Source organism: Squalius cephalus (genome assembly GCF_949319135.1).
Source record: "Squalius cephalus genome assembly, chromosome: 12".
NCBI lineage: Eukaryota > Metazoa > Chordata > Actinopteri > Cypriniformes > Leuciscidae > Squalius > Squalius cephalus.
Window position 1 is genome coordinate 21548067 of NC_137133.1, and position 27420 is coordinate 21575486.

The 27420-nt window shown below is 36.9% G+C and overlaps 1 protein-coding gene across 16 annotated transcripts in view; it reads left to right on the top strand.

Moving 5' to 3' along the window:
* Positions 1-27046, top strand: part of nrxn3b (neurexin 3b) — an 812755-nt gene extending 785709 nt beyond the window's left edge. For 6 of the 16 annotated variants that reach the window (XM_079888939.1, XM_079888954.1, XM_079888949.1 and 3 more), the window contains 2 exons: positions 13724-13805; positions 24190-27046. In XM_079888939.1, coding sequence (XP_079745065.1) covers positions 13724-13805; positions 24190-25142 — 1035 coding nt within the window. In that variant the 3' untranslated portion in view covers positions 25143-27046. Of the gene's footprint in view, positions 1-13723; positions 13806-22264; positions 22412-24189 lie in introns of those variants that run through there. The other 10 variants (XM_079888947.1, XM_079888940.1, XM_079888951.1 and 7 more) reach the window with 4 other exon arrangements.
* The last annotated feature ends 374 nt before the right edge of the window (positions 27047-27420 follow it).

A 27420-nucleotide genomic window follows, 5' to 3' on the forward strand; every position in this document is an offset into this window, starting at 1 on the left:
TGCATTATATATAAAGGCTTTAAGTATAATGCCTTGTAATGCACCTCAAGCTGCATTGTATGGCCTCATGAATAATTGTAACCATAATTATAATACATTATAGTACATATCTATTCATTGTTATACCTTTAGAAAGGAAAATGCATTAAAACATGACAAACAACCAATTTTAGATGTAAGAAGGAATCTACAAATATTAAAATTCTATTTAACTTTGGTTACAATTATTTATGAATAGATATAACACACTATAATGTACATTATCAATACCTTTAAAGGCTTTAAGTACCATGGTACTGTTTATTTTGAAAAAGTATAGCGCAATTTTGACACACCACCTCTCACGTATGGTCATAAAAGGGAAAAAACACCCTATTGTGATGCATGTTTCATTGACTTCACCATCTTCATAATCTTGCTTGCACTGAAGCAAGATACTTTTCATTGGATACTTTTTTACTCTAACTCAAGTAATTATTAGCATTTTTACTTTTACGTTTACTTGAGTAATTATTTCTATACATTAAGTACAGTATGTGTATTTTTATGATGATGTTTCAGATCAATCACTTATTATGTTACCATGTCAGTTAGGATGCAGACGTCTGTTCTGCTAAACTGTAGACTTAAACATTAATACAAAACTGTTTTTAATAAATTATTGTTAAGTATACACTTTACTTTCAATAGGATTTGTTGTGCTACAGCATAGTAGTTCTCTGTAGTCACAGACAGTAGATGGGACATTTCTGGCATCTCTATGGTGCTCTGTGCTGGCAGAAAACCATTTCTGAGCTGTTATGGTCTGGACTAGCCTGTCCTCTGATACCACTTCTGCAGCTGGTCATGCACAAACACATCTGTCAAGTCTCTTCTGTGATTTCACACCCCGGGAAACTGTAGTGAACAGCATTGAAGAAATGTAGAGGGTGAGAACCTTCTGGTCTTGAGGAGCTCCATCAAGTCAAGTCAAGTCATCTTCATTTATATAGCGCTTTTAACAATGTAGAATGTTTCAAAGCAGCTTTACAGAGATAAACGTATAATTTATGGTAACAGAGATTGTTTTGGCTTTATAGCGGTTCTTTAATAAAGTTATTTTCCAGCTAAAGTTAGTTTTGATTGATTCGCTTCCGTCGCAACGATCATTTGTTATTAAATTAGGGGGCCGCTAAGATGACACCATCCTCTCTGCACAGACTTTAAATGCGAACCTGTGATAAACGCTGATGGCGTTCATATGCGCATTAATAATTGGTTCTATAGTTATGTGCGTTTGAATATATGTGCGCAGGTTTGGAATTCCCTACAGACCAAGCCTAAACAAAGTACTGGGCTTTCCTTATAAATTTTGATACAGAATTTTATTTTATTTTATCACTTCGGGGTAGGTACGCGAAACGAATTTCCCGAAAATGCTTTATCTGGAGTGGTAAAGGGATCCTCCATAGGGAGAGACTAGTTGGCACTTTAGCACTGCGTTGTCATCGGGTCCAGGCGAAAGGCCCTTCGTCAGATCTGGATACGGCCTGGATCCGGCAGGCTGCGGAAAAACCTCGGGATAAACAAAGACACTAAAATTAGCGTAGATGCCATTCTTCTTATGATGTAACGAGTACATCAGGATTTACGGGAAGTGTTCCCGGTTCCGGCTGACCTAATCTATGCAGCCTAACATTGAATTATAGAAGTCTATAATGTGTTATGTGAATGCTAGGTCAAAGAGATGTGTCTTTAATCTTGCTTTGAACTGACAAGAGTGTGTCTGCTTCCCGGACAATGGTAGGAAGACTGTTCCAAAGTTTTGGTGCTAAATAGGAAAAGCCACATCAATGCCACATCTGCTCACATCTGTATTACAGTAACTGTCGCTTGACTGGATCGGTCTGTTGTTATCCAGCACAATTATGACACCACCATGAAAGTTTATTTGAGGATGAATTTCAATGCCTTGTCATGGCTGATCTTTTGCCTTTAGCTTGTGAATCTCACTGATCCGCAACGATCATTAGTTATTAACTTAGGGGCCGCTTGCATGACACCGTTTTAACAGAAAACTCTTAAGTTCTCTCTATGCAAACTTTAAAAACGCGAACCTGTGAGAACGCTGATGGCGTGCACATGCGTATTACAAGTTCAGTTTATAGGGATGTGCGTTTGAATATATGTGCGCAGGCGTGTAGTCTTTCCCTACAAACCAACCCTCAACAAACTACTTGTCTGGCCTTAACCCTCTGAGGTCTGAGCTGTTTTCTGGGCCCTGGAGGTGTTCTGACATGCTCTGACATTTCTGGTTATTTCTGTTACTTGTGACATTTTCATGGCTAAAGTCTAATTACACTGTATTCAGCACAAACTCTTCTACAATAATATATCAGCAGCATGTATGTAAAAGTTTGTAGTTTTGAGATAATGACATTTATGCGGTTTGTGAAAATACAAAAAAAAATTCTCACTGAAATAAGGCCATGAAACCCATACTGATTATTTCTTCACAAGACTTTTGAAAATTGTATGACGTAGCCTAGAATATTTGCTGCAAAACTATGTGAAAATCACCCTGACTGCTCATTCAGATAAGACAATATATTGATTTAAAAATTTTACGACGTGTTTTGTGTGAAAAAGCTTTATGCTCATTAATACGTAAGCTTTTCACACCTGAGAAAGACAAAGAACCTCCCCTAACGGCCCTATTAGGAGCTATCAGGCCTTGTCATTCTGAGCAACCTTGCACAATACTGTAAATGAGGAGATTTAAAAAAGAATGGCTTTTAAATTGTTTGGATTTATTTACAACACAACATAATCCAAAGATACACAACAAATGCCAAAAAAGCACTTCAAAGACAGAGACCTTTGTGCCATTCCTAAAAACATTGTACATACCTTTCATTTCCAAGATTTTCACTTTACCGTGTTCACGTACAGAGACTCATGTGAATGTTGAAGTCCTCAGTGGCATCTGGGCCCTGAAAAAAAAAAAGTGAACATACTGATATCAAGAGAAAGGCCTGCACGATTTTGGAAATAAATATTAGATTTTTCTGGTTAAAATTGCTTTTTAAAATTCACAGAATACACACACACACACACACACACACACACACACAAATGTTTCCAACAATATATAATATAATGAACACCAGGTTTGTTGTGCCTTGTAGGCATAAGGTATATGCGCAGTGCCGGATAAAATAATAATAACAATAAATAACCTATAGCAGTATAAATCTTCCAAAAGATTTCAGTAACAACTAAGCTAGAGAAAAATATATTGATTATCATGTTACTTCAAATGTTTCCATCCGTTATGATGATATGAATTGAGATAATAATAAAAACATGAAGCCGTTTGGTGCGTTTTGCTTTCATCCAAAATATGATACAGTACATTCAAACGCGATCGCGCAGCAAAATATGATACATTCAAACACGATCGCGATCCAAAACATGATACATTCAAACGCGATCGCGCTCAAATATAAAACATTATGGTTACCATATACATATCTACGTTTGAGCAGATATCCACAAACACAGTAACAGTAAACACGGGTCTAAATATTATAATATTCCCCATATATCTAGCAACAGTTCAACTGCAACGTGACATTTATGCAACAATAACAAACTAATATGTAAGAATTTCTTACCTTACATCTTTCTTGTCTTCAAATCGCGTTCTTCTTCTTCTGAGATAGCCTAAATCCAATGTAAGCTCAGGCACGCCTTTCAAACTCAACGAAAAGTGAAGTGAAGTGTTTTGTTGTTGAGGTAATGAGCGAGTCCGCGTTCCATGTGGAGATCTGCATGTGAATATCTTTTGCGCGAGTGGGCATGGCCAAATTAACTGTAATGAGCAAGCGTTTGAGAAGCTGGACATCTTGTTGGTTTTATACAAATTACTTAAACAGAGAATATTTGTTTTCGTTTTGAATCCGATCATTTAAAAGTACACACTTAAATGTTTATAAAGGTATATGGCTCATAAATGTGTGACAAGTATTCGCTGAGTTTTGTTTCAGTTTATAGACGTGCTCAAGAAAAAAAAGTTCACCGCGACGGAGAGGCAGAACGCACACCCTGTTTATTTTCTTTATTTTACAAAAGCACAATGTTTTGATTTGATTGTAAGTGGACACATACAAAAGGAGAAATATCACAGATTCTTTTTTTATATTTCTTTTTTCTGTATGACCATAAATGACGGAGTAATATAAGTTTATAGTGCTACAATGTGGAGAAAATCCAGCAAAACGCGCCCACGCGTTTGTCGACCTCAGAGGGTTAAAATGTATAATACAGATTTTTTATCGCGTCCACGTAGCCACGTGAACCGAAATTATCCCGACAACGCTTTATCTGTAGAGAGGTAAAGGGAGGGGAGGGAGGCCTTCATAGGGGAGAGACTAGTTGACACTTCAGGGCTGCATTGTCGTTGCGTCCAGGTGCAGGTCCTTCATCAGATCTGGATACGGCCTGGATCCGGCAGACTGCGGTAAACCTCGGGATAAACAGAGAGACTAATTACATCTCTTTGTAGACATCTCTAATTCTAACATCTCTTTGTGTACATCTCTAATTACATCTCTTTGAGAGACACATCTCTTTGATAAACAGAGAGACTCATTACATCAGAAAAAGAATGGCATCTACGCATGTAATGAGTACATCAGGATTTATGGGAAGTGTTCCCGGTTCCAGCTGATCTAATCTATGCAGCCTAACATTGAATTATAGAAGTCTATAATGTGCTTTGTGTATGCTAGGTCAAAGAGATGTGTATTTAGTCTAGCTTTGAACTGACAGAGTGTGTCTGCTTACCGGACAATGTTAGGAAGACTGTTCCAAAGTTTTGGTGCTAAATAGGAAAAGGATCTACAGCTTTGGACCAGCTGTAGTCATGCAGGGCAACCACCCATAATAGCATTACAATAATCTAGCCTTGATATCATGAACGCATGAACTAACTGTTCCGCATTTGTCAATGAGAGCATATGACGTAATTTAGATATATTTTTAAGATGGAAAAATGCGGTTTTACAGATAATAAACACGTGACTTTCAAATGAAAGATTGGTATCAAAGAGCACACCCAGGTTCCTAACCAACGACGAGGATTTGACAGAGCAGCCATCAAGTGTTAGACAGTATTCTAGGTTATTACGTGAGGAAGTTTTTTGTCCAATAATTAGAATCTCTTTTTTATTCAGAATTAAGTAGTAGGAAATTACTAGTCATGCAATTTTTTATATCAGCTATGCATTCCGTTAATTTTGTGAAATGGTAAGTTTCGTCAGGGCATGAAGAAATATAGAGCTGAGTATCATCAGCATAACAATGAAAACTAATGCCATGCTTCCTAATGATATCTCCAAAGGGTAGCATGTACAGAGTGAACAGCAATGGTCCTAGTACTGAGCCTTGTGGTACGCCATACTGAACTTGTGATCGATGAGACATCTCTTCATTTACTGCTACAAACTGATAACGGTCAGATAAGTACGATTTAAACCATGCTAATGCAATTCCACTAAAGTCAACATCATTTTCGAGTCTATTTAAAAGAATGTTGTGGTCAATAGTATCAAATGCAGCACTAAGATCGAGTAACACTAATAGAGAGATACAACCATGATCAGATGATAAGAGCAAATCATTTGTAACTCTAATGAGAGCAGTCTCAGTACTATGGTACGGTCTAAATCCTGACTGGAAATCCTCGCAGATATCATTTCTTTCTAAAAAGCAACATAGTTGTTGTGAGGATACTGCCTTTTGTAGTATCTTTGACAGAAAAGGTAGATTGAGATTGGCCTGTAATTGACTAATTCTGTACGATCAAGTTGTGTTTATTAACAAGCGGTTTAATCATAGCCAGCTTAAACGTTTTTGGTACGTATCCTAATGACAAAGATGAATTAATGATATTAAGAAGAGGATCTATGACCTCTGGAAGCATCTCTTTCAGTAGTTTAGTCGGTATAGGGTCTAACCAGGGCTCCAAACAAAATAATCAATTAAGGAGCCAATGGCTCCTATAGGGGAAAAAAACAGGCGCCAAATATTTTTTTTAAGAGCCACATAACAATGCACTTACTTTTAGTCACCCTGTTGTGTGCATGTCTCTCCTCTTCTTACAGTTTCAGCATTTTCATCTTGTGAATGTTCTGGGAACTGGAGCTTATTTGGTAACTGAATGTCACTTCCGACTTATGAACTATTTCATAAGTTCATATTTTGGCGCTTTCACTCAGTGAAACGTTCACGCAAAGCATCTCATTTCATGACGTTAACAAAACAAATGAAGCGATAGGCTAGGGGTGGGCGATATGGCAAAAATATTATATCACGATTTTTTTCAGGAAAATCACAATTCACGATTTTATCACGATTCTTTTTTATGTTGGTTTTACTATTTTGTGACTGAGCATTACAGCCAAACTAATGTCCAAATTTTAAAAACAAAGCCTTAGGTAACAAAATATAAAATAAAAAAGAATGGCAGAAAGGGGCGAAGATAAAAAATGTAGGCCTAGTCATTATTTTCTTTGTTATTAAATATTCAGATCAAAGATAAACATTACACATACACAACTTAATATACAAATGAAATAAAGAGTGTTTTGTTTTCAGCTACAGTAGGTGTATTTAACAGTAGCATTGAAGAAAGTAATTAAATTAACAAATATGAAAATAAAACAAAACATAGACTTCACTGTATAAATTATAAATTGATACTTATCAAAGCTACTATTAAAGTTATCAGTCAAGAGCAGTGAGTAATTTTCTCTTTGCATTTTGTTGTTTCATTAACATTAAAGGGATAGTTCTAAAAATTCAAATTGTCATAATTTACTCTCTCAAGTTGTTTTAAACTTGAATAATTTTTTTTTTCTTCTGTTGAAAATAAAAGTTATTTGGACGAATGTGGGTAACCAAACAGTTGATGTCCCCAGTGACTTCCATAGTATATTTTTCTCCTTTGGAAGTCAATGGGGACCAGCTACTGTTTGGTTACCGTTACAGTTTTGGAACAACATTAGAGTGCGTAAATAATGAGATAATTTTTATTTTTGGGTGAACTGTCCCTTTAAGGACAAGCGGCAGCGTGTTTACTATTGCTACTGTCTCTTTAAGAGCTGAGCGCGACACGTCTAATGTACACGCATTTGACAAGCAGATTTTCTCTCAATTTTCTCAAGTTTGCTTTCACTTTAGACATAACCGACTTTGTTTATGTAAACCTTGTGTGTATTTAACAGTATTAGCACAATAAGACTCGAAAGATAACTTAGTCCAGTATCCAGGCGCTGGTAGACAGGCTTTTAGTGCATGTGAGCTTCACATGTACGCGCTGAGAAACGCACACGTTAGAACAGCGCATCAGCACGCGAATTAAATGTTTAACCGACAAGGCATTAAAGCACATGCAAATGAATAACTTTTGTGAACTGCAGTGTCCCGTTCCGCTGCGTTAACATTTCATGTGAATATACGTCGCGTTGTTCAGTAGGCTAGGGACAGAGGCGCCAGAACAGCAACTAGAATGCACGATTCTACGATATTTCTTCAAAAGCAGATCGTGGAGACATTTTAATCGTCCATGATCAAAAATCGTCATATCGCACACCCCTACGATAGGCTGGTTATAAAACATGCATGTAGGATGCAAATTTTACAATCAAAGGGAGTAAATTTGTATTGTCGCCAATGGCGACCTTGGCAGAAATTTCACTCGCAAATAAATATTTTTGGTCGCAAATGCGACCATTTTAGTCGCAGTTTGGAGCCCTGGGTCTAACATACATGTTGTCGATTTAGATGATTTAACGAATTTAGAAAATTCTTCCTCTCCTATAGCAATGAATGAATCAAATTTTTCCTTAGGGAGACTACAATGCACTCCCTGATGCGATACTGTAGTAGACTGTTGCATAGTTATAATTTTCTCCTTGATATTATCAATTTTATAAGTGAAGTTCATAAAGTCATTACTGCTGTGCTGCTTGGAAACTTCTGGGCTTGAAGCTTTATTATTCGTTAGTTTAGTCACTGTTTCAAATAAATACCTAGGGTTTTGTTTATTTTCTTCTAATTGGGTTGAAAAATAAGCAGATCTAGCAGCTTTTAAGGCCTCTCTGTATGCAATCGAGCTCTCCTTCCATGAAATGCGAAATACCTCTAGTTTTGTTTTCTTCCAGTTGCACTCCAATTTTCTGGCTGTTCTCTTAAGGCCCTGAGTGTGCTCGTTGTACCACAGCTTTGGACTATTTTCTTTAATCTTCTTTAACCCTCTGGGGTCTGAGGTGTTTTTGGGGTCCTTGAGATGTTCTGACATGCCCTGACATTTGTGCTTTTTTCAGTTGCTTATAAACATATTAATGGCAAAGCTGTAATTACACTCTATTTAGCACAAACAGGGCTACCATAATATGTGAGCAACATGAATGTACATGTTTGCATTTTTGAGAGAATAATGTTTATGCATGGTTATTGAAAAAACTAAAAACTAAAGTTTCTGAAATAAGGCCACAAAACACATACTAAATATGTGTCAATGAGACTTTTATAAGACTAATGGATGTTGTCGCCTAGAGTTTTTTCTTCAAAATGATGTGAAAATCATCCTGCCTAATCATTCACATAACACAATACATTGATTTAAATTTTGCAAAACACTTTCTGTTTGGAAAGCCAATATGCGAGGGGGGGCGTCAACGATCCAACACCATCATGCATATTTAGTGATTCACACCTGAGGAGATAATGGGGCCCGCATACTTAATGAGCCATTCATTCAGGTGTTTCACTGAGCCACAAGAAAGAATGCAAGAGCAACAGTTGGAAGCATTTAAATTTTTATTATTTATTTTTTTTCACAAATTGTGCTTGCAAATTGGCCTATAATATCCAAGGTAAACATGTCTAGTAATTGTGCAGTTAATTCTCATACTGTATTTTCAGTTTTGGAATATTTATCCTCTCCCCAATTTTGTCACTAATAAAACACAATAAAAATGATTTAAAGAAAATGCTTATATTTATTAAAAGGTAAATATATACATCTACCTTGTAAATATATATTTTTTTATTAAAAAGGTTACAATTACAACAACAATTCAAGTGTAATCTTTCTTTGTAAAAACTAAAGTATACATTTTATCATACATATTTCAAAGTTAAGGATTCATTACTTGAATATAGCCTAGGCTACATTGGAATAAACACTATAACATATTATTTGATTACTTTATTTTTGACAAAACATACTATATTTAACATGTGAGCAAAAATTGGCAAACAAAAGCTTATTTGAGGTGGCAGATATTTTACAGTAAAAATGTATAATCTATCCAAAACTAATCAACGAAATGTTGTCTTTCATATGTCTGTAACACAGGTCTTTCGTTTTTATTATAAGAAATATAAATGTTAATTTGCAGTTTAATACGTTGCTTATACAAATACATTTTATTTCAACATATTTCAGTCGATTTTTACTCAGTATAGCAATACAGTTTGCTAAAAGCGAAACATTCATTCACACACAGAAACGCGATTCAAATTTAAAACGTCTTTTTGCCAGTTGTGGTAAACAGCGCGCATCTCTGCCGTTCATTCATTCACACACAGAAACGCGATTCACTTGAAAATGAAAACAAAACTTACTACAGTATTCCTCAGCTCATCCGTTGCTCCTCGAAATACCAGCACTTCTGAGGTACATTTTCCATTATTATTATTACGATAGTATTATTCCTCACAGCGCCGCGAGACGTTGTAAACAATGATCTGAATAAGCTTGATGTGTTTTCTCGAGCTGATATGGGGGCGTTCACAAGTTTGCAGGATTGCCTCAGTCATTTGCGTTTGAATAGCGCGCACTCTCCATGGGCGGGGTCAAATTAAAAATAATTAGCTGAGATGAGAACGACTGACATCTCTCTCTTTTCATACAGATTGCATAAACTGAGAATATTTGTTTTTTATAAAAATTACTTCATTTAAAAGAAGAGAATTCAAGCTTCATGCCTGTGTGTCTGTATGCCTGTTTGACTGAGTATTCGCTGAGTTATGGTTCATTTTCAGACACGTTTCAGAATGGACTTAACTGACAGAGAGTAGGCAGAACTCGCTTCGTGTTTATTTTTCTTTATTTGGCAAAAAGCACAACACTTTGTTTTTATTGTGAGTATACACAAAAATAATACACACTTAACAGGATCGATTGATGTATAATACAAGTATGTAAAATCAAAATCAACAGGTTATTTTGGAGTCTCCTTTGCACTGATAAGGAAAAAAGCGAGCAGATCACGCCGGCATGATTGCCGACCACAGAGGGTTAAGCGCAACAGAGCAACTGTGTCTAAAGTGCTGGAAAAGAGAGAGTTAAAAGTTTCTGTCACAATATCGAATTCTTCTAAGCTATCTGGGATGCTGAGATGATGAAACTGATCAGGAAGATTATTAATAAAGTAATCTTTAGTGGCAGAAGTGATAGGTCGAACATGGAGTCGGCTTTGCAGCCTTGGCTAAATGAAGTTTACACGAGAATAGATAATGATCTGAGATGTCATCGCTCTGCTGCAGAATTTTAACGGCATCAACATTGATTCCATGTGATAATATTAGATCTAGAGTATGCTTATGACAATGAGTAGGTCCTGACACGGTTGTCTAACTCAAATAGAGTTAAGAATGTCTTTAAATGCCAATCCCAATGCATCTTTTTCGTTATCTACATGTATATTAAAATCACCAACAATTAGGACTTTATCCGCAGCCAGTATAGAAAGTCTCTCTGATAGAGAAAGAAACTCTGATAGAAAGTCAGCAAATTCTTTGATAAAGTCTGTATGGTACCCTGGTGGCCTGTATACAGTAGCCAGCACAAATCTCAAACGTGATTTATCATTTACACTATATATTGTTACATTAAGCACCAACACTTCAAAATAATTATATTTGAAACTAGACTTCTTAGTCATTTTGAAAATATTACTATAAATTACAGCAACAGGGGGAGGCCCTATGCCTTTCAGACGAGGTTCATGTTTATAACAGTAATCTTGCGGGGTGGACTCATTTAAAGTAATGTAATTATCTGGTTTTAGCCAGGTTTCTGTCAAACACAGCACATCTAGATTATTATCTGAAATAATATCATTAACAATGAGTGCTTTTGAAGTAAGCGATCGAATATTCAGCAACCCAAGCTTTAGCATTTGCTCATCTGTATTATAGCTGTTTTTTATTTGTTGAACATCAATTAAATTTTTAACCTTAGATGGGTTCGGAAGTTTTTTGTATTTCCTAATTCGGGGGAATAGACACAGTCACTATATGATGATATCTAGGTGAAAGAGGCTCTATGTGATGGGATTTATCTGACCTTGGTGACGCGAGACGGCTAGCAGACGGTCGGTTTAGCCAGTCTGTCTGCTTCCTGACCTGAGCCCCAATTCATGTTTGAGCTCTAAGACCATGTGCCATATTACATGGAGTCAGTGACTTCTATGCTCGCTTTCGTCATGTTGGCTTTTATTCTCGTGTTAGACTCATTCACTAAATGAACAGCCAATCAGAGTGACCTCTCTCACCGACGAGCCTGACGCTGATTCAACATGCTGAAACGGGCGAACTCCCATCGACGTGAGTCTGACTAGATCTGACGTGTGGAACACGAGTGTGACAGACGCTCACGGACAGCCAACTGTCGGCTTGGTGTGTCACTAAAACAACTCAAACCTAATCCTAACCCTCATCTTTACACATAATCTCACCCAACCTCCAACCCTAAATTCGAACCCCTACCCTTAATAGTATTTCTAGTCCAAACTGCCAATCTCAATGATCAGTCCAGATCCTGAGACCGGATTCATGAAACATTCTAAAGAATACAATTATTCTTGACTGCTATATTCTTCTTGTTTTCTAATTTAAGAGTAAAGTTAAGAATATTTTGTATTCCCAAAAACATTTCCTAAGAATGTTCTTATCTTTTTTTCTTAAGATTGTCCTAAAGACAAAACCTTTGAATTCCTGAAATTAATGTTCTTAAAAATAATCACAAATAATCTCTTAAAGATAGGATAACCTCCAACAATCCCCAAAGGTTTGATTAATGAATTTATTGGATTATTTATTCTAATATTTTACAAATATGAGCACATGAGTAAACTGAAGTGACACCAATGATCGATAATGTGAACAATGATTGGCCATGAATATGCGTGATGTGAGTTTTTGCTGAATTCTACAAAAATTTGTCAAATAGGGATGTCAGTTATTATTTTACAATGACGACTCAATGTTCAGAAGCATTCAACATATGAAAGATGGAGAGCAAATTAATTCAACAGAACACACAGATAAAAACACGAGTGCCAGACTCCCGTCAAGCCAGTCGCAACAGAAAGTGTGCATGCTTATTGTATATGGTTATGATTGTTATCTGTAGTCAGCACAAAACACTGTCTTTGAGGTGTAAGAACCGTCATCAATCAGTTAATAGCAAAGCCCATTGTTTTCTTGTTAAGAACAAAAATAACAAGTTCTTCAGAAAAGTTCTTAAGAAATGTTTTGTGAATCCAGACCCAGATCATAGAGCAGCTCAGCTCCAGTTGAGATTGCTCCTTCCAGAATTTTTTAGATGTCTCCATTGATTTTTGACTCATACATTTTCAACTTTTGTTGACTTTTGCTTTAAGTTCAGTTGATCAGTTGTTTTAATTAGAGGGACATCTAAAACATTCTGAGAGGTGGAAAATCACACAAGCACCGTGTTCACACAGTTCTTTGATTAGAATGCAAAGTTCAGAAACTTAAAGCTAATTCTTACCCTGAAATATGATTCATTGGTAGTAATGTGATACCACATGAATAAATTACGTTAAGATGATAAGATGGCGGGGACACTAGCATACCAGCATCCCAAACAATATATTCTGGTGGCCTATTTTTAGCAGCCTGGCTCACTGCCATACTTATTTAAATAATTGTATACTCTTAACACAAGATCAATGAAGAGTGTTTGAGATAATAATCTGTGCTAATCCTGTTGAAAGTGTATCTCACTCAAACTATGAGCACATTAGTACAAATGTCCTTCTCCATACAGCATCCTCTCCACCCTAGTACGCCTAGTAGTCGCTTTTCCTGGCTTCAGCCGAACTCTGTTTCATTAGCCTGTCAAACTCAATAATAGTTAAAGCTCGTCCTCTCACCAGGCACTGCAAACTCAATCAGTGCTATGATTTCATAACCCTTGCTTTGTGACAGGGCTTATTTTATCGCGGCACCGATCCACTCTGATTAACAGTGCATGTGGGGTGAAATGCAACACTGCCAGAGCGCCTGGGCTGGGGGAGAGCAAGAAGGCGGGAACAAGTGTGTTCATAAATCAGGATTGTGGGATAGAGGAAGGTGCCGATGGGCCAGCAGAAGGAAGCATCCAGAGACAGTGATTATCTGTGACGGCCCTCGAGAAGCTGGAGATGGTAGACGAAGTATGAAGAGTCAGCCACCATAAATAAACCCAAAGAGAAAAACAAACCTGACATTTCAGTCCCCATCCAGTCTGCTGCCCTTGAGAAATAGGGGAGAGAAGTAGAATATAATGCTTGCTCCATGATCCTTTTTGTGTTGGTAGATTTGGCTTCACTTAAATGTTTGTTCTGTTTGTTTTGTCTCCACACGCCTCTTGCTGATCCAGCAGACGACGGATGACATTGTGTCCTCCGCAGAATGTTCCAGCGACGACGAGGATCTGGAGGAGTGTGACGGGGGACACACAGGTGGGATGGGTGTGTTATGGTTGTGCTTGCTTAAACTTGGTCTCTCACTCTCTTATATTTGAGTTCTCCCTCTCAAAGCATCATCCCCATAAGAACCCAGTGTAACTTCAAAAGTGTCACTAAAAGACTCTCAAAAGCAATCAAAAGCATACATCTATAGTGATATTCAGTGGTCCCAAAATGTATTTGGACACTTAAGTCATATTAAATGTTTGTATGTTGAATTGGTTTGAATATAAAATAGCAAAGCAAATGGCATCTGCAAACAAATTATGCTAGATCTTTTCTTAGGAGAAACTTTTTGTGATAACTTTTAAGACACTTTTCATTTTTAAGTCACTTGACTCCAAAACATCAACTGTGGACATGTTCTACTAATGTCTGACTTTCAGAAAGTGTCTGTTAATTAATTATACTTGAGGCTATCATTATTTCAATAGTTGGTATGATACATAAAATGCTGATTCATTTATCAAATAAATCACTATGAATTGCATTGATACTGTAAATATTTTACTCTGATATATGTATATAGATTTGCTTTAAAGTTACGATATTTAAGAGAAATATTTAAGAGAAATTTGGCAGAGAACAAAATGTATTTGAACACAAGAATGCATTCTGTGTGAATAGCTCATTGCTTATTCTGTGCTGTGCTACGGTTTCTAAATTTTGAACAGTATATCTATTGAATATTTTTAACAACATTATTGTTTGCCTGAAAAGTGTTGGTCTTTAAATAAATGTCACTTGCTTTGATATTTTGTAATCTATTTTGCAGTGATATTCATACATTTTAAGGTGTGACTTAAGTGTCCAAACACTTTTTGGGACCACTGTTGTACTGAATCCAAATAGCTTGTGGACTGATTTGTCTAAATCAGTTCACATGCAGATGATATTGTAATTGAATTAAAAGAGTCAGGAAGCATTGGCCTGTTTCAGAGTTACACTTTATTATGGGGCCGAATGTCACTAACATGGTTCTGTGTTTATACTAATTTTGTCCTCTCAGCAATCAACAGAGAGCCAAACTTTATTCCAAAAGTACAAAATTAGTATCAAACTCCATGTAGTTCACTCTGATGCTTCAAAATGTATCAATCCTGTACACAATGGATTTCTTGCAGTGCGTGTGTGTGTGTGTGTGTGTGTGTGTGTGTGTGTGTGTGTGCGTCTTTGACAGATGATACATTTTGAGATGTTTACAAATCAAAAAGAATAATGCTTTCAGCATAGAGATTTCTGATGTGTATCGGACTAACCGCAACAGAAACAACTCCTCCTTCCTGTTCGTTCCTTTGTTTCCTCACATTGAAGGCTTGCCTTTAAACATCTAATAGAGAACAGATATCTTCGAATTTCTGTGCTCACCTTTCTCCACATATAGCTTCTGTTTCCTCAAGGTTAAACAAATGTTTTGCGCAGTATAAGTATGACGTATTAATTTGTACGTTTTTTAAAGAACTTGGGATTCATCAAACTCCTGCCGTCAGCCATCACAGAACATAAAAACCCTGCTGTTGATTTTTGTGCTTACAAGGCCATTATGGATGTTAGGGTTGTTTAGTTAATGAAAGTTCAGTGGTCTGAATCAACATATTTTGTTGATCCTGGAACAACATTCCTGTCCGAATTCCTGCCCTAACCCCATCCATAACCTAAACCTACCCATAACTTATCCCTAAAATCAGAGGGAAATGATAGGTGAATATCACTGATGTAGAAGCACATAACCCTGGTTGTAAACCTAAACTTGATTGATTGCAGTGTTGTTCCAGGATTAATTCACTTCAGAATTAAAATTTCCTGATAATTTACTCACCCCCACGTCATCCAATATATTCATGTCTTTCTTCAGTCGAAAAGAAATTAAGGTTTTTGAGGAAGACATTCCAGGAGTTTTCTCCTTAGTGGACTTCAACAGTTATCAATGGGTTGAAGGTCCAAATTACAGTTTCAATGCAGCTTCAAAGGGAAATAAGGGTCTTATCTAGCCAAACGATCGTTCATTTTCAAAAAAAAAAAAACCTTTTATATATTTATTGGGATCCTATAGAGTCATTTGAAGCTGCACTGAAACTGCAATTTGGACCTTCAACCCTTTGATAACTGTTAAAGTCCACTATATCGAGAAAAATCCTGGAATGTTTTCCTCAAAAACCTTAATTTCTTTTCAACTGAAGAAAGAACATCTTGGATGACGTGGGGCTGAGTAAATTATCGGGAAATTTTAATTCTGAAGTGAACTAATCCTTTAACAAAGATGTTGATCCAGGAACATGCTGTACTTGGTGAACTCACGTTCACATTCATGTATTGGTACAGTACCTCTCAACTGAAGGTGAACGTGATTTTACCTAGTACAGCGTGTTTCTGAATAGGAGTAGGTATAAGATTAGGACCAAGTTTTCGGACAGGAATGTTGTTCCAGGATCAGCACATTTGTTGATCCAGGAACATGTCTTAAATCACAGTGACCCTCAACTGAAGGGCCTTTAATTGCTCCAAAATGCCTTCGGAAAAAACTAATCAAGGCCCTTAAATTTACCTCGAACTACACCCTGAAGTATACAAAGCATATGTCCTGCTTTGCCCGTTGTTTTTTTTGTTTGTTTTTTTTTAAACCCCCAATTCCAAATATACCAATTAAAACAGGTTTTGTTTGTTTGTTCTTGCACTATCTGTTCAGTCATAAAAACAACTTCTAGCAAAAGCAATGTTTTGTTATAATCGTTTTTATAGTGTGTCATACCTGTTTACCTGGCAGGCTAGAATTCATATGGTTCCGTCATTACCTTTGACTTTACAGATGGCCCCTATTTATTTGTTTGTTAATTTTACAGCGTATTTCTCTCAAACTTACAAGGTCACTCTGCTCATTATACAAAGATTTACTCTCTGCAAGTTTTTAAACCTGATGGCAGCACTTCAGATAAATTCTCCCTAACTGCGTTAAATCTAATACCAGCCCCAAGTCCTCTCAAATTCAGTGGCAACAGGAAGTATGCTTAGGGACGGTACCAGTGTTAACTTTCATCGTTTCTCCTCTGACATTCGATGCGAGTACACTTAGCCACAAACCACCACACTCATACGATTTCATGTTGACACAGAAATTCACATCATCAGTCTGACCTTCGCTTCAGATTTCGTGGACAGTTTGCATGATACTTTTCTGTTCTGTTTCTGTTTTGGTAAACCTTTCTTCATGTAGAAAAACATATTCCTTCTGTATCCACTCTTTGACATCCCATTTATGTGATTTTGGTTAATTTGCCGCATTTCCCAGCATTTTCACTTTTTTTCCCCCTTTTGGGGGGCTTTTTCGTTGATGTCCTCATCCTTCCATTTTCCAGGATTAAAGATGATCCTCTTGTTTCATCTCATCTTGTGCCGCATGGAATTTTGGTGGTTGGAAAAAAAACCCGTAATAATTCTTTTCCTCATTTTTGTTATGTTTTGTGCCATTAGGCTTAAAATTAAACATCCCCACATTCTATACAACAGGAAATAAAAGGCAACAAAATCTTTTCTTGCCATCATATATTTTATTTATAATTTTTGCCTTGTTCAGGCAACCCCATTCTGTCTCAAGAAAGTTGTGTGTGAAAGAATGACCGACCCCCCCCCCCCCCATCCTTGATCTCATCTTTATTTCAGTGCCTTTCTGCATAGACATGTCTGTTTGAATGCAGATGGCATAAAAAGAATTTTATTGCCACAAAAGTATATCTGTTTTTCTATTCTATTTGTTGCTACTGATCTGATCAGTCGCGTTTGTGGCATGCATTGATTGCAAACTAACCAATCCCCAGTGGGAGATATCCATCATGACTCTTGCATGGAAGTTATCGGCTCCATCTTGTGTGCTTCTCCACCCATGCGTTTGCTAACGGGCTGACCGTTTGTGCTGACGTGCTTATCATCTGTCTGTGTGCTGATGTCTTTGTCTTTGACTGTTCTATCTGTCTGATGTCCTGCTGATGTTGTTTCTTGTATTTTTGCACTGTGTTCTGTGAAACTCTTGAACACTTTTGAACTGATGGGAATTCCACAACAGGGCAAATTAAACATTATATAATGAACAGGGGTTACATTTTGAATTACAGGGGGAAACTCTAAAATCTTGTCGTGATTCTAATGTTCTAAATAGGCAAGGCTTGGCATGATGATATAAATGATCAGTTTTTCAAAATAGGCATAATGGTTAGGGGCTTGTCAGGGTGTTTTAACAAAAACACAGTGTATAGAAATGAATCATTTAGTAACAATATATATTTTATTATATGGTATGATTAATATCATATTTTTTAATATGATGGTTTCATTATAAAAAATGGTGGGTATCTCTAAGACCCAACTTAATATATGATATTTAATATCTAAGCTGGTTATCATGTTAATTATTGTGCCTTCAGCCCCAACAGCATGGGTGCCTTTTACCCCAAATACCTTACGTTTAAAAAAAAATAAAAAAATCCATTGTTGAAAAACTGTTGCTTTAATTATCTTGAACCAAAATGAAAATTTGAAAAATGAAAAGACTTTTGTCTCAAATATACTCAATAATTTTAGAGATTCTCATTTGCTACTTAAATCTACAGCATTTTAAAAAACATCAAATATTAGATCAAATTAGCGCAGAATCAACTTTGCATTGCAGCCCCCGATCGCGTCAAGGATCAGTCAAATTTCCACGTGCATCTTGAAAAGCGGATGTTTTGGAAAGTGCTGTGGCAAATTTTTGTGCCATCTAAGTTGTTAAGAGGAAAATAAAATCAAAGGCGCCTTTAGCCCTGTTGTACCCTATATGAAACAAATTACCGTAAACGTACATTGGTTTTTGTACGTATCGTGGCAGTTTGAAAAATTAAATGTCCGCTGAGTGGCGCTACAAGGTTAATGACACTAAACCTAACTGACCCTAAACCTTAAACTTAACCGACAGTTTTAACAATGCCAGAAAAGCTTTACATACAGTATATAGCTGATTATGTGTTGCAAATGTCTAAATGAGTAGAGGCACATTTTTCCAGTGAGCCTACTGTATGTTGATGACTAGTTTATAGGAGTGAACTTTGCCTAAAGACTGAAAATAAACTCAAACTCATGCACAAAACAACTGACATTGGGGGTGGGTAGTGTAGTTCAAGAAGGAAGAGTCTTTTAAAGTAAAACTGATGCTGGGTCTGTAGGGTCCCTAAGGTTTCATCGTGCTGTCATCGGCGCAGTTTACTGAGATGGAAAAACAGTCTTCAAAGCAAGACATCAGTCAGGAGCATGTGGAGAGGTCCACAGAGAGCATGGGACCCTAAGGAACGGGTCACTGAACCACTGGCAGTTTGGTTACTGGTCACTGAAGTTTGGTGTAGTCAGGCCCCGTTGGGCCGGCTATCACTTTGAAGCAGGTCTCAATTAAAGGTTAACTGTTTAAAGCTGTTTAATGTCCATACAACACATTGTGCAGCAGACAGTGGTCGCATGCCTCTGGTTTAGGATACCAGAATAAAAATTACTGTGTGAGGTGTGTGAGAAAAAATTCAAGTTTTAGTGTCAGTACTACATTAAACTGCAATATATAATGTTGAATATAATGTATAATAATGCAATGGGGGAATATTTGTGGGTCCTGATAATGCTAAATGTTTTATATTACCAGTAAAAAGTGGCCTACATTATTTAAATATATCTAGACAGTGACAGAGTGCAAACATATTCGTCTAAAATAATTCTGTATTTCAGCTTCAGAATCATCAATATTTTTATTCTGGTGTCACTGTTGTCCTGTGCATTGGGTTTCCAGCACCAAGTCCAAGCCTATTCATTTACACACACAATATAATACCAAATTTAGCATTTTTTTAAACCTTTTATCATGTCTTGGAGTATCGCAATAATATTGTATCATGAGTTCAGTATCGTGATATTGAATTGTGACTTGTGGGTATCATTACACCTCTAGTATTTACTAAAAGTACGACAGAAAAAAAAACACACTGCATTTTTTTTTTTTTTTTGCTCCTAAGTAATTGAATGTTAACATTCATGTATTTACAGATTAATGAAGTAAAAGTAAAAAGCTCATAGTACAATGTTGAATTCACTGATAAAGTTTTAAATAACTCTTTATTAAATAATTATTAAATAACTGCCAATTTATGAGCACAATTTACTAAAAAATAGCCATGTTTGAAATCTCAATTCATAGAGGATTAACTTTAACCAAGGAGGGCGGAGCTTAGCGCTGGCTCATTTGCCCAATCCAGTGCAATCTGATACTTTGAGGAAATGTCATAAAGGTCAGTTTTTGTATCTATAAAAACAGCCCCTCAGCAGTTACGCAGCCTTCTCATTTCCCAGGGTTTTCAGTTCTCATACTGCTGATGAGTTATCAGAGGAAAACCGCAATAGTCGCAGACTGGGCACAATGCATGGTTGACACAAAAGGATTTGACTGAACCACAGGGGCCAGCTCACACATACTCCTCTTTTCGGGGATCAGGCAGGTTTAGCCCCACACACCTGCGGCATCCATTGCTGTTTGGCTCGACTCAGCGAAAACAAGATGCATGGAGTTTAGGCACGGATATCTGGACCAAGGGCACTTGGATTTGGTTGGGGCCGCAAGAGAGAGAGCACTACTGTGAATGTCAGCTGTTATGGTTAATTTCTTTCGTTTCGCATCCTCTCCGCTCTAAACGTGGAATTTTGTGCTGGAGACATTTTTAGAGAGCATTAACAGCTGAGAAAGAGGGTGGCCCTTCACATTTGTTTACAAGAATGAACTCCTGTAAGCAAATGCAGAGAACACTGCAATCTAGCTGAGCTGGAGGCTTAATGCAGTGTGGAAGTGTTTACTATGTAATGGAGCTTAGCCCAAAGAACATTTCCTCCTATCTCCTCTCTGCAAAACAAATACAGTCCCCTAAGACAAGCACACAATGTTTGAGCTGAATTAAAACACTGTGAAAATGATCATAGCTAATGTGCGATTAAAGTATTTACTGAGACATGTCGGGGTCCTCTGTGGCGCTATCTATGTGCCTGTGGTTTTAGTAGATGCCTTCATCTTGATCAAATCATCTGAAGCCAATAAATTCACCCATTTAGCTCAGGACGAACTAGGGAATCAGTGAAACGTGATAAACAAAGCAAAATTAGTTTCAACTGTTAAACTAATTTATACAAGGTTTTTGTAGGTTTAGTAAAAAATTTCCACTTGTTTTGAGTCATTAAATTGCTCTGCTCACCAGATAATCAGTAACAATATCAACCATTGAAAAACCCCATACTGATTAACTGCATAATACAATAATCTCTCTCATGTTCTACATGCATACAAATTTAAATGCACTCTTTTTTGATGGATCTGTTAGAGACATCTCACAGATATGTTTTCTGTCTTGTAAGGATGCTAATTTGTGGAATTCCCAAGTCTTTACTGTCATTTATGTTGAGCGAACGGCTGTTGGTTAATGCAATGATTTCTGCAGAATATTTCTGTTCTAAATTGGCCGAATGCATTCAGGATTAGCATTATGTTCAAGTGGTCATAAGATCAACGAGGACTTTATCTCTGTATTGAGATTGAGGTTTGGTTGATTCGAGTTGATATCCCACAGCCTTTAGCCCATGGATTTCTCAATATCCTGTAACCCTGTTCTCAGCCCTCCTGATCCAAGCTTGCAGTGCTGTGATTCTACTTTCCCTAAATGCAACTTGTTAAAAACCATGATTTCACCTTGCAGTGAAAATCCCCCCCCAAAAAAATTGTTTTTCCTCCTTTTCCTGAAATACACCATCCCCTGCTTTGTGCTGTCAAACTACTAACAATAGATTTACAAAAGAAAACTAATAATGGTGTTATTAGTTGTGAAGGTGGTGACGGTACAGTGTCCCTCCTCTGTTTGGCTTCACTATGTGTTTTCTGATTATTTCAATCTTGATAGTGTGAGAGAATTTTTTTCAGTTATTCATTTTTATTGCTTATACATGTATACATGTGTATACATGTATATCGTCTGGTTTGTCTATATTTATATATGTATTATTTATATTTATATGTGTATATTTATATATGTTCTATATTGATTCCTGTTTAGTTTTTTTTTTTTTTTTTTTTTCTTGATTAGCTTGATCAATATTTGATATCTTTGATAGCTTTATATACAAGTATTTATTTATACAGATAATTTTTATTAAGAAAAAAAAAAGATGCTAATTTTTATTCACCACTATCTACTCCAAACATTCAAAATCAGTTAAAATTGTAGTCATTATTTTTCCCAGTGGAAATCTGACTCCTAAATTGTTTAAATCTAAATCTGACATTAAAACTGCATGGGACAGAAGTTGCAGCTTAGGGTCAGTATGAGTGTCAGTCTTGAGTTCTATATGATCTGGTAGATGGGCATGTATATGCTCATTGTTTGTATATCCCCATCCCTTCCTTACAGCCCAAAGCTCTATTGCCGCCCGACCGCTTCGTACCGCCCTTACATGGACATGGCAACTGACGTACACGTTCACTTCCATCTATGTCATTTCCTACCTAGTCTGTTCATAGGCCCCTCCCTTGCTCTCTCTCTCTCTCTCTCTCTCTCTCTCTCTCTCTCTCTCTCGACCCTCCCTTTCTCCTCTGATAGCAACAGTACAGTATGTACAGTCATTCTATTGTTTAAGAATTCATGTTAAAAAGAAAATATGTATCTGTAGATACTTAAAAGCTAAATTATCTTAAAAAAAATGTACAGTTTTCTTTTGTAGAGAAAATGATTTATTTATCAAAAGAAAGAACAAATGAGCAGAATGGTGAAGTTATTTTTCATGTCATGGTGTGAATGTATGTGTCGTTGCCTCCCTGTATCATCTTGTCTAAGAATATTATATATAAAATTAAAATATAAAATATTATATATAAAATTAGAGGATAAATTGATTGCCTAATTACATTTTTAAAGATTAACCATACTTATTCCCAAGCATTCTTACACAACTTTCTTTTGTAAATTTTTTTCTTCCTGCCAAAATCATGCGGGCAATTTGTTGATGTAAGTCACAGAACTGTTGGTATGCTTCCACCTTTTGATGAATTGTTTAATAGGCTTATTATTTTTTAGAATAATTTTCTTTTTTATGTGCTTACTACTCTCTTTGACTGTGCATTTGGTTTGCGAATGTTTCTAGTGATTTGCTCTAACCATTAACCAGTTGTTTGCATTGCTTTTCATTTTTCTTTCCTTTCCTTTTGTTTCTTTTGGTCTGTTGTTTGAGACCTGTGTTGCCTTATAGTGCCCTATGTTTGTAATCAGCGAAGCCACCTTGGTGTAAGTTTGAGCAGATTCAATCAGCATCTGGATGTATCCCTTGTAACAATAAAAAAAGGAAAAAATCTTCAAGAAATGTACAATAGAAAAACATGTGTCTTCATGAAAAACAACCAGGTTTTATTTGTAAAAACACTGGGCCTTATTGTAAATTGTTAAAAAATCCATTAACCACGTGAGCTGAATGCGTCAGTTTACTTAGGAATGGTTTTACGTTTTAACTTAAATTATTATTTTTTTTTTTTTTAAATTGCATGAAGCCCAATGTGTGTATGTAATGTTTTCAACAATTAAAATATCACCCTCAATGTGAATTGTGTGAATCAAACCTATAGTATGACATTAAGTGTTCACATATGAGACGAAACATTCAGGTGTTGTTGAACTGTCTTGTGACTTGTGCCATTGTGGCAATTTCATAAGAACTGTCAAAAGGCAATTGGCTTTCATCTCAAGTGTGACAGACTTGAAAGAGAAAAGTAATAAAGTGATTTCCTCTAGTCTTGATAAGCCGCTCAGAAAATTAGAAATCTCAATACAATAATAGTATTTTTTGGGAGTGTTCAATATATTACGCTCTTCATTGGTCTTATGTTTGTTGATCCAACATGATGCTTACACGTAATTTTCCTAAATGAATTTACAACGTGAGCAGTCAGATCAGCTCAGTTTTTTACTTTCACCTCTACACTTCTCAAGATGTAGCAAAATTAAAGACTATGTTCATTAGTTTAACTTGTTTCGGATGCTCCAAGTGGCAGGGGCACAGTAATTGTGAGTAATAGGTGTTATGTAGAGGTCAGTTAAATACACCATAAAGAAAGCTCAAGACCCTGCATGTCCCTACAAGCCTTTTGATAAATGTACCTGGCATTTTCACATTTCTGTTCTTTCTTTCTGTTCTTTCTTGGTTTGTTTTGGCCAAGAGTGTTTTTTGTCATATTGCTTTCCAAATATTCTTGCTTTGCTTTAATTGGTCATGTACAGTTGCCTGTTTAGTAAGCAGCCGAACTTGAATGGACACTAATTTCCTTTCTTCTTCTTCTGCTTCCCAGGAGGGGAGTTAGTCATCCCCGTTCTAGTCGAGGATCCCATAGACATTCCCCCTGTTTCCACTCGAGCCCCTTTCATCCCCCTTCCCCCGACCCTTCACCCCGTCCTCACCATTATTAAGACCACAAAAGAGTCCCTGTCAATTGCCACCGAGGCGGGGGTACCTTGCTTGTCGCACCAAGGCAGCGATGATTGTGATGATGATGATGGTGATGATGATGATGGTGATGGCTTGGTGATTTCGGGGTTTGGCTCTGGGGAGGCCTTCGACTCTAGCCTCCCCCCTACTGACGATGAAGATTTTTACACCACCTTCTCCCTGGTAACAGATAAGATCTTGACCACGTCGACTTACGAAGGTGGCTACAAAGCTCTCGCACCCAAGTGGGAAGTAAAGGACTTTAAACCTAGCAAGGCCTCTGAGGCGGGCAGGACTACGGCCATCCCCCCTCTGCCTGACCTCAGGAGCTCGTCCCCCGTCATGCCCGAAGCCGCTCCTAAAATCCCCGCCGGGAAAATGAACAACCGTGAGATCAAACCCCAACCGGACATAGTGCTGCTCCCACTCCCCACATCTTTGGACATGGATGGCACCAAACCGAAGGGGCCGTACATCACGCAGCCCATGTTGCGTACCATCCCCAGCACCCTGCCCACCGAGCCGGGTATCAGGAGAGTGCCCCCTGGTGCCTCGGAGGTAATACGCGAGTCCAGCAGCACTACGGGCATGGTGGTCGGGATCATCTCTGCTGCCGCCCTGTGCATCCTCATCCTTCTCTATGCCATGTACAAATACAGGAACAGGGACGAGGGCTCCTATCAGGTAGATGAAACACGGAACTACATTAGCAATTCGGCACAGAATAATGGCACGGTAGTGAAAGACAAACAGCCCAGCACTAAGAGTGCCAGCAACAAGAGACCCAAAGACAAGGACAAGGAATACTATGTATAAAACGAAATCCAAATGACAAAATACAAAGAAAAAAAACTTGAACAGGAAACCGTGATTTTACACACAAAAAAGTCCTTTAAAAACTCAAACTCACTGAGTCAAAATGAACCCATTTCCAAGCTCTGTGATCTGAAGCACACTTAAGCGTACGGTAAGCGTATAGGGAGAAGGCAAATAGGACTCTGGGGACCTTGATACCTTATTTTCTGTCTGGTTGTGGGACAATGCCAGTGTAAAATATCTCATTGTTACATTGTTATCCCTCAAGTGACTTTCTAAGGTACAAAATACTTGGTGTAAAAAAAAAAGACAAAAGGAGAAAAAAAAGCAACCCTTGTCCATTGTAACCCTGTACAAATCAACGCAGATCATGGGTAATGGTCATGATTTTGGGCATGCATGTGATGTGTGTGATGTAGTACTGATATCTTTGCAAAGAGGAGATCTAGAGGATGTTGTTTTGAAGATGCAAAGTGGGAAAATTTGCCATAAAACAGTACTTTTCTAACCCAAGCAGGAGAAGAAATGTTCCATTAAACAAATGTTGTTGTTTTTTTGTTGTTTTTTAGCATACTCATTTTTCCTTTGTTTCTGCTTTTATTTCTCATCCTTTTCTCTTCCAGTGTCCATCAAGTACTAACTTGCTTTAATATTCATACTCTGATTGAGGTCTGCCTTGTATAAACAGATTCAACTGAAAAAAAATCCATCTATTACAAATGGAAAACGAGACATTCTACATTCAATTTGCGATTCTCCTTTCAGTTTTGACTGCTTAAGTCATTTGCTACACACGTCTCAAATATGGAGCAACTGTGAGCGAAGTAATCTGTTGTCTGAAGGAGGGCTGAAATATGATTTGCGGAAGATGAATTCAATGTGAATGAGTGTATATTTCATGTTGTCACAGTCAACTGTGTCAAACAATAAATATGTTTACATATTTTATTACATCATAGATGTGGTACTTTGTAGCTCATTATTGTACATAACATTTGATTTTGAAATTTTCATACTCTATCTGTACCAACTGAACAAACATCTAGTTTATTGTAGCTCATACAGTAAAGTCCAAAAGTCTGAGCCCACATTGAAAATCTGTAAAACTTTCAAAACGTTATATAAGTTATATATAATTTGTCCAAATCTGAAAAAAAAACTCCAAATCTGACAATGGATCTGATTGCTTCCATTGATGTGCACAAATTGCGCTGGATAACATGGATCAGCTGGTCAAACTTGTGGGACATACCAAAAACAAAGACAATTAAAAACTCTTGACTAATTCCTACTTTTTACTCAAATTCCTTGTGTATTTTATTATGACAAAAACAGATGCAAAACAGACACATTTTAACTCTGTGGTCTCAGACGTTTGGACCCCACTCTATATGCATAGTGTTATGAAAGATGCTATTCTGTCTCAATGGTGTTACTGAGTCAGATGTGCGAGAAGACGTCAACTGGTTGAAAACACCCTCCGCATTAACAATGCTCCATGTTACTGGTTATTTTACTACTGGTTCTTGTTTTTTATTTAAACAAGCTTACAAGAGCTTATAATAAAGGTGGATGATGGATTGGATTCATACTGCCACCACATTTCTGGAGTCCATGATTATTTGTTTTTTGTCTGTCTCATTCTGTGTATTTATGATTTTCACCATGTTGCACTGTTGAGTTCTATAGGTTTGTTGCATTATGACCATTTGTGTCGGCAATAGTGGAATTCCTCATCTTTTTTGCTCATGTATATTTATTCTTTTTTTTTTTTTTTTTTGTTCAACACATTACAGCACTCAGATTTGTCTGCAGTCTTTTTAATTTTGTGTTATTGTTTTTAGTTCATCAGTTGTTGTTTTGACTCTTGACAGCTATGTCCAGCAATAAAATGTTCCCAGTTGTTTTCAACGCTAGTGTGACATTTTCTGTTTCTTATCCCAAGTTTCTGACATACCATTGGTTAATGACATTGCAAATTACTTAACTACAACAGAGTAGAGTTTAAAAGTAAATATTTAGCAGCCTTGTCATGAGCCATCAGAAATTAAGAGATTATGTCAATGTGATTCCAAGTTTTTGAAAAAAATTAATTCCTGGAGAGATATCCTACCCAAAATCCTGAGAAGAGATCTACCAATCATTTGTTGTTACCATGAAAATGGGAATCACATCAAAAGAGTTCAGTGTGACCGCCAACTCTCATAAAACATTGCCAATGACACAGCAGTGTTGAGAATGTGTCTGTGTTTGAACATTTTTCAATAAACCTTAAATA